This window comes from Chenopodium album, chromosome 1 (assembly GCF_948465745.1).
Source record: "Chenopodium album chromosome 1, dcCheAlbu1.1, whole genome shotgun sequence".
In the NCBI taxonomy this organism is placed as follows: domain Eukaryota; kingdom Viridiplantae; phylum Streptophyta; class Magnoliopsida; order Caryophyllales; family Amaranthaceae; genus Chenopodium; species Chenopodium album.
Window position 1 is genome coordinate 3,807,364 of NC_137834.1, and position 8,434 is coordinate 3,815,797.

Below are 8,434 nucleotides of genomic sequence, written 5' to 3' on the forward strand. Positions count from 1 at the left end.
AATGCTACATTTGATTTTTTAGTCATGTCATGTGGGATCTTGTTAAATTAGTCGCAATATATGTTATCAAAAAATCAGAATTTTTGTTTATCAGTAATTAAAGATATTATTGGTTTATTCTGTGCATTGACAAACGTGACTCAAGAAACATGTTAATCGAAAAGAAATTGAGGAAGTAATCAATAAGAAAAATTTCTAACTTAATTGGATTAAGTTCTTTTTTCTTTTTAGAAAAATGGGATTAAGAGATTAAGACATATACCTAGTATATGAATTGATTTAATATAAAATGTTAAAATTCCCCTAAAAATTAAAATAAAAAAATTTCTACTAATCTATCAATAAGTCCAAATTGACTAATTAGTGAATATAAGTAGAAATATTGATAAATTTGACCTGAATTGAGTTATTACTTATTTACCTAACCATTCCTAAAACAAAATTAACCCCTTGTTGATGTGATCTCAATACAAAATTATCTTTAATTTATTTTGATTTGATCCTAATTTAATTGACTTGATTAACCCCTCATTGACTTTTGAGAGTATATCAACTTCTTATACTAGTAACTAGCTAGTAATTTAATAAATCTTGGTTGAATGAAAATTTTAAATATCTAGTAATTTAATTAATCTTGGTTGAATGAAAATTTAAAATATCAAAGTCGATCAAGATCAAATAAAACTCAAATTTATATGAACAGTAGCAGATTTACCTCAAGTTTGAGATTAGTTAGAAAACCAAATTATTGTATGTTTACTTCATTTGACTTGTTAGATTTTGACGTCACTTGACTTAATAGATGATTTCACTTTGATAACATATGTTTGTCAATACACAACATTGACCATTAATTTATTAAATTTGACAAATAATTTATTTATTTTTTTGAAGAAATTTTTTGTTGAGAAGTATTGAAGATATTAGATTCTCTATGTTCATGTCATTTTCATTAACTTTGGAAAAATTACTCCAAAAATTAACGAGACAAGTAAGAATCTGTTTTCATTTTGTTAAATACGGGTCTGGGCCGCACCCATCACGGGAGAGTGCAAGTCCACCACTTTTACAAAACTAAGGAGGTTCCACCTCAAAACCATATGGCAATGAGGGGAGTAGCCCTTTAGCCTTATATAGTGGTGGTAACTCTTGAATTCTTTCAATGTGGGATTACCACTACACTCCCCTTTTAGTGTTTAGTGTTTTAGTGTGGGACAAGAGAGTGCTCACATGTGGGTTGTTCATGGGCTCAACACATTTACTGAACTGAACTGAACTGTTTATGAGAAAAGAAATTGGAAACTAAAATAAACTGAGCTGAATTGAACTGAAATTAAGCCGAAGAGAACAAGCCCTAAGCTTAATTTATTAGTTAATAAGAATAATAAAGACTAGATTTTGTATAAATTTAAATTATTAAAAATTTAGTGAATTTAATACACCCTAAATTACTTTTAAATACCCCATAATAATAAAAAGAAACACCCTTAATTATCCAAAGAGTTAAATGAAGAGAAGAATATTATGAGCATAAAATATTTGCAAAAATCAAATAAAAAAGACTGAAAAAGGCAGAGTGGTTAATTAAAAAAACTTGGTATAATTTAAAAATATTCCTTTCCATTTACTAAGGTTTTAGACATTAGAATAAGCATATTCTGAGACATTGAGCTAAAACAAGCACACCCTTTCCCTCCTCTCACTTTCTCTCTCTATATCTTCTTCTTTCTCTCTCCTCTTCAACTCATCAATCTCACCTCAGATTTAACACCATTAATTTCATCAAAATTAGATCACAAGAACCCTAATTTCTATTTTTATTGGTGGGTTTTTATTTTTTATTTTTTTTCAGATAAATTTTATCTAGTTAATTAGCTCGTTTATGAAGCCTCCTTGGCCGCGTCCGCTTTTTTTGGGTAATTAATCTTCACAACCCTAATTTTTCGGTTGTTTGAGATAGGAATTTGCCCAATTTTTCCGATTTTTGATTTGGGTATTTACGGAAACTTTGCAATCCCGCGTTTTTGCATTGCCACTTTCGTTGGCTATTTTTAATTTATGGGTTATTTAACAACCGGAAGAAATTCAAATTTATATCACTTTTTGGGAATTATTTTTTTGTAATTTTTTTCCCAGAAATTGTAAGCTTTCTCTGTTCATTTCTAAGATCTTGGCGGTTATTTGGCTGATTATTTTCGCCTTTTAATGATATGAACAACATATGTTTGATGGAATGCCTGAAAGAATTTTGTCATAAATTTTTAATATTTTTCTTTGTTAAAATGATTTCAGTTTGATCTTAATTGGTGTTATAACATATTACAAATCTTTATTTATTTCAATCATTGATATTCTCATTTTACAGAATTAACATCAATTTTTTTAATCCCTCAACTGTTAATGGGTTCTGTTTTTTTAATCATTCTGAGCCTGTTAGAGCTTCTTATGTAAAAAATGGGTGCTTTTGGTTGAGATGGTCCTCTAACAGATTTGTTAATTTCTCTTTTACCTATCTCCATCAACTTGTTTACTTATTTGTTAATTGATTTTTTTTTTTTAATTTTTTTTTCCAGACTGCAGATATAGAGTTAGGCAATAGAGAACAGTTGGAAAGTATGGAAATTGCAGAGCTAGAAGAAAACCTGTTTGCAGTTAGTGATGCCAAGGTTTGTTCTTTTCTTTGTATGAAACCTTTAACATTGAGATTTCAATATCAGATTATTGAATAGATGTAATAGAGTCCTATTCCACATTTCTAAATTGGTTGTGGTAGCACCTTGGATAGGTGTGGAAGTATTTTTTTGGCAGCAATTTTTCTTTTCTTTTCTTTTTGGTTAAATTGGCAGCAGTTATTGTTATGGTGTGGAGGTTTTGAGATTATTGGTGTGGTGAATAGTTAGAGTTAACCGTCCTACCGGATTTACATCAAATGGTTGCGCTTTGCTGCATCATATGTTTGTACTTTGTAGTGGTGCCTCAAATGGTTGGGATGATGGTTGTGGCGGTTGAAAAGTGTAAAGATTGGTACCTTTGCGGACTTCCGCAGAAAAACCAATTAGTTCTTGGACCTTTTCTTAATATGCTGACTAGTTTATTTTGTGCTGCTTAATAATTTTGTGTCTGAAGATGCTGATTATATATTGTATGATATTTTTTTCTTGTGTGAGATGGGATTGGTGAACGGAGCAGTTGACTGTATGAATTACTCCATCTCTTTTGGAGTTTGAAAAAGTTGATGAAAATGGAGATTATATCATGCTATCATGTAGTTTGACATTTATTTCGCTTAGCTTTTACCCTGCCCACTTTTATTGTACGTGAGTAATATCATTTTTTTCTTTCTTTCTTATTTTATTCAAATAGAATTATGATCAATAAAGCTAGAAGCAGTGTTGTATTTTTGGAAAACTACTCTGTATATGTTGAAGTTGGGATGCTGTGATAGTGTGATGTTACTTTATTTTTTGCACTTGATTTACTTGATACATGCATCCGGGGAATTGAGGGTCTCTGCGGATATATTTGTATGTAACTTCTAGTGGCTTTCATTAATAGGTTTTACTTCTTTTGCAGTTACATGGAGGAATGTGCAAGCTTTTTTCCAATATATACTGTAAAGTGTTGAATATCTTTCCTGCTCTAGAAGCAGCACGCCCACGAAGTAGGCCAGGAATCCAGGCATTATGTTCTCTGCACGTAGCACTTGAGAAGGCCAGAAATCTATTACAACATTGCTCAGAGTGTAGCAAACTTTACCTGGTATTTTTACGAATTTCAGAAATAATAATTGCATCATGAATCTTTGTATTTACTACCTTGGGTTTACAAAATACCTCTAATACCTACCTTTTACATTCCTACTCTGTATTTTTGTCCTCTTGTCCTTTACGGCTTGGGTATATCGTGTAGTCATGTCATAAGGTACAAGGGCCCGAGGAAATCATCATATTTCATGATGGCATCCAATTTACTCCATAAATTATTATTCTAATGATGAATATTCTGTTTGTGTGTTCCAGGCTATAACTGGAGATTCTATTGTTTTGAAGTTTGAAAAGATGAAATCTGCGCTTGTAGACAGTCTTAAACGGGTTGAAGATATTGTTCCACAATCAATTGGTTGCCAGGTTGGTCCGTTGTTTTAAATTGTATTGTCTAGTTTTCTCATGCTGTTTTGCATTGTAATTTAAATTGGGTGTATATTTCTGCATTGCCTAGTGAAACAACTTTCATATCCTTCCTGCTTTGGGAAGTTTTTACTGTGGAGAGTTTTTGTCAATATTTAGTTAGGGATTGTGAATTTGTGATAAAACTCCTTGCAAAAACCTTTTATTTGAGTGTCTTCATCAAGTGTTTTTAGGCACTCCTGTCATTCCTTTATACAAAGTATTTAGCATTTAATGTCAACACCTACTGTGGATTTATTGTTTATCATATTGGTATTCTATATGTGGGTGTGTAATGTTCTATACTGGTTAGGTATTCTGAGGCAACAAGTAATAGTGCTTATGGTATAAGTAAATTTTGTAAAATGACAATTATGGAACAAAATGAACTGTTAACTTGACGTATAGGGGAAAAAAATACGTAGTAATAAAAAAGGGGATAGTTGATAGCTTAATGGGCTCTCTTGTAGCGTTCTGTTAGTTGTTTATTCTAGTCCAATTAGAAGAGCAACATTCATAGCAACTGCTAATCTCTGGCTCTTTGTTTACCCAAATGCCAGGCCTATAGTTTTGTACAGGCTTTTCAAAAAGTTGCTCTAGTTAAAGTTATTGATTTCACTACTCAAATAACCTTTCAGCATTAATTGTTACTTCTGTACAGCTTGGTCCCTCTGATATCCTGTACTTATGGCCTAACTGATCCTCTTTGTTGTGAGAAGTGTTCTAAGTGATGTTTATGTTTATTTTGAGCATCTTTGTTTTGTAACATTTGACTAATGTTGTATCTTTTGCTCTTGTCTGCTGTAGGTTCAAGAGATTGTTAGTGAACTGGAGGAGACTGCTTTTACCCTTGATCCGTCAGAGAAACAAATTGGCGACGACATAATTGTGTTGCTTCAGCAGGGTAGAAAATTCGATGATAGTTTTAGTGACAATAGTGAGCTTGAGTGTTTCCACCAAGCTGCATCTAAACTTGGCATAACTTCTTCAAGGGCTGCTCTTGCTGAAAGAAGATCTCTCAAGAAACTCATAGAGAAAGCTCGAATGGAGGAAGACAAACGAAAAGAATCAATTGTAGCTTATCTTTTATTTCTGATGCGGAAGTATTCTAAGTTGTTCAGAAGTGACCTGGGCGATGATCAGGATTCCCAAGGTTCTGGACCCTGTTCACCCACTGTTCAAGGATCTTCTGAGGATGGTCTTGGTGCTTGTAATGGGAGGGCATTTGACCGTCAACTATCAAAAATTGTTTCATTTAACTTTAGACCATCGTTTTCATTTAGGACAAATAGGAGAACTGAGCACATACCCATTCCACCTGAAGAACTCAGATGTCCAATCTCATTGCAACTCATGTATGACCCAGTTATCATTGCTTCTGGACAGACATATGAAAGAATTTGCATTGAAAAATGGTTCAATGATGGGCATAACACTTGCCCAAAGTCCCAGCAACAGCTTGCTCATCGTTGTGTAACTCCTAATTATTGTGTGAAGGGCCTTATTGCTAGCTGGTGTGAGCAGAATGGGATTCCTATTCCTGGTGGGCCACCCGACACTCTTGATCTCAACTATTGGAGGCTTGCATTGTCGGATTGTGAGTCAGCACAGTGTAGGTCTGAGGATAGCAGCAACTCAGGCAACCTGAAAGGGGTAAAGGTAACACCCTTGGAAAGTGGCATTATTGAAGAGATCGAAGGGAATGAAGGTGAAAGTTGTTCTTGCGAGCAGGAGAGTAATGAAAATGTAATTGGTATATGTGAGAACTTTTTGACTGTTCTACAAGGGGAAGATGACTTGAGAACCAAGCTAAAAGTAGTTGAGCATATAAGACGGTTGTTAAAAGATGATGATGAAGCAAGGATGTTCATGGGTGCTCATGGGTTTGTTGAAGTGCTTGTAGGATTTCTAAAGTCTGCACTTGGTGAGCGGAATGATTTGGCGTTGGAAGATGGGGCAATGGCACTCTTCAACCTTGCTGTTAATAACAACAGGTGTGTCTGCTTTGCTAATTTCTATATGAACTTGGAACAGTTAGATATGTAAATACTGAGTTGGGTTCTTTTGAATGTTTTACGTTTGATGGCCTTTTGAACTTCTTTTCAGGATTGGTGAAATTTTTGATAGTGTCAGTACATAAAATAATTTCTTATACTTCCAGAATTTTAGAGATTCTATAGATTGTGCTTTGCAATTAAATTGAATTTAATGATTGCCATAATAATATTCACATGAGTCGTTTAATGATGTCCTATCCAGTCAGGAATTTGGATTTTTACTAGGCTGTTACTGCAGTATTGAGATGGGGCTGTTCTTGGGTGCTTTGGAAATCCCATTTTATGGACTTTTTGAATATCAGTCCATCTCTAGCTTTAGTAGACCACAGAGGATGTATTAACTATGAAATATGTTATTTGATTTATCTTGGATTCCAATATAACAAATCCATGCATGCTATACCTGTTGAGCTTCTGTAATCTTACATACTTGAAATTCATCGTTATTGAAAGCTTAAATCCCTCTCATTTTTTCCCTCTTGAAAAGTTGGTGTTGGCTTTGGAAAGAAAACAAGAAAAAGCCACTGGACAATCTTAGATTTGTTATCTTTAGGTTAAATGCTTTAGGCTGGTTAGCCATGAAGTTTCAGTTTGAAAGGTTAAGATGGGGTAGGATTGCCCCATCAGACCAAAGCACTCGATAGATATTCTAATTTTTTGTCAGAATTTATTGAAAATGCTCTTGTAAGAGTGTTGTTCCATTGTTGAATCTTGCTCATGAAATTGTTTCTCTCTTGTTACAGAAACAAGGAATTAATGTTAGCCGCTGGGGTTGTCCCTCTGCTAGAGGAGATGATTTCTGATCCTGGTTCTTATGGATTAGCAGCTGCCCTCTTTCTAAATCTTTCATGCCTTGATGAAGCAAAACCAGTCATAGGCTCGAGCAAGGGAGTCTCCTTTCTAATCAGGCTTCTTGTTGGCAAATGTGAACCACAGTGGAAGCTCGATGCCCTTCATGCTCTTTTTAATATTTCTGCTTGCCCATCCAATATTCCTAACCTCCTTCAATCTGGTATAATCAATGGTCTACTGCTTCTTTTGGTTGAGCCCAGAGATCAGACATGGACAGAAAAGTCCATTGCAGTTCTCATAAACTTGGCATCAAATAATACAGCTAAAGAAGCCGTTACATCAGCCCCTGGTCTTGTTGGTGCACTCGCATCAATTATGGACATGGGTGAGCCTATTGAGCAGGAACAAGCTGTGTCATGTCTGTTGCTTCTTTGCAACGGGAATGATAAATGCTGTCAAATGGTGCTACAAGAAGGGGTAATTCCGACCTTGGTATCTATCCAAGTCAACGGGACAGCTCGAGGCAGAGAGAAAGCTCAAAAACTTCTGATGCTATTTCGAGAGCAGAGACAGCGGGATTCTTCTCCTCAAAGAGTACATAGGTCTCCTTCTGTGAGGGAATTCACAGCTCAAGTCCTGCCCCCAGAGCCAAAGCCCCTAAGTAAGTCAAATAGTGAAAAGGTACTGCCAGTTCTTGAAACAAAGCCCCTTGGTAAAGCAGTTTCGCGAAAGAAACTGGGCAAGACATTTAGTTTCTTTGGGAAAAGAAAGAATTTCTCAGGTCCTCAGTGTTAGCAAAATCCAGGAATCTCCTCACACTTTCGCCACTCTTCATCCTCGAATGATGTAAATTCATCTTGTATCTTCTTATACTCTTCCCTTGCCCAATTCTTATGGGCAGCTCCCATTTTTGAGTCTTCTAAACAGAAGAAGAGATGTACAGCTCCCCGCCAATGTAATTTACGCATGAATTTTCTTTTTCCTTTTGCCTTTCGTTGGTTGCAAGGGCAGAATTTCATACAGTATTATGGTAGTTTATTAGAAGAGCCCTAGGTCCTTGGATGAAGTAATTGAGTGCTTTGAGTCACTCTATTATAAAGTAAATATCATGCTATTTCAGATTGTTTTTGGAGTTAAAAATCGATTCTACTCTACACAATTAGACATTAATCAGTAATCACCTCCTCTGCTTCGAGGTAATCGTTCCTTCCTTATGCCATTATTCATGATCTAAAGCTAACACTGTCCATAGTTCAGATCGTATTTTGTATGATCGATTTTAAACTTGAGTGACATGCTTCAATATCTCAAATTTCGATTCAAACACGAGGAGTGTACTATTAGGTGCAGTTCTTTGTTATAAAAGCATTCGTTCAGTGCGAACTTGGGTATTATTTATACTCCATGGTACAGAGTATA

At 34.9% G+C, this 8,434-nt stretch overlaps 1 protein-coding gene across 2 annotated transcripts; it reads left to right on the forward strand.

The window, feature by feature from the left end:
• The first annotated feature begins 1,580 nt into the window (after positions 1 to 1,580).
• Positions 1,581 to 8,059, forward strand: LOC145640275 (U-box domain-containing protein 6-like). Of its 2 annotated transcripts, none has more exons than XM_081691580.1 (6): positions 1,581 to 1,823; positions 2,574 to 2,666; positions 3,574 to 3,759; positions 4,020 to 4,127; positions 4,974 to 6,160; positions 6,967 to 8,059. In XM_081691580.1, the coding sequence occupies exons 2-6, from the start codon at positions 2,616 to 2,618 to the stop codon at positions 7,808 to 7,810; spliced, it is 2,376 nt and encodes a 791-aa protein (XP_081547706.1). In that variant the 5' UTR covers positions 1,581 to 1,823; positions 2,574 to 2,615; the 3' UTR covers positions 7,811 to 8,059. The 2 variants fall into 2 exon arrangements, with proteins under 2 accessions (XP_081547706.1, XP_081547703.1); XM_081691577.1 differs by having other exon boundaries at positions 1,582 to 1,916.
• Positions 8,060 to 8,434: the final 375 nt, after the last annotated feature.

Coding starts and splice junctions, on each gene's coding strand:
- LOC145640275 (XM_081691580.1), top strand. CDS start 2,616: ATGGAAATTGCAGAGCTAGAAGAAAACCTGTTTGCAGTTAGTGATGCC. Junction 2,667..3,573: donor TTGCAGTTAGTGATGCCAAG/GTTTGTTCTTTT, acceptor CTTCTTTTGCAG/TTACATGGAGGAATGTGCAA. Junction 6,161..6,966: donor CTTGCTGTTAATAACAACAG/GTGTGTCTGCTT, acceptor CTCTTGTTACAG/AAACAAGGAATTAATGTTAG.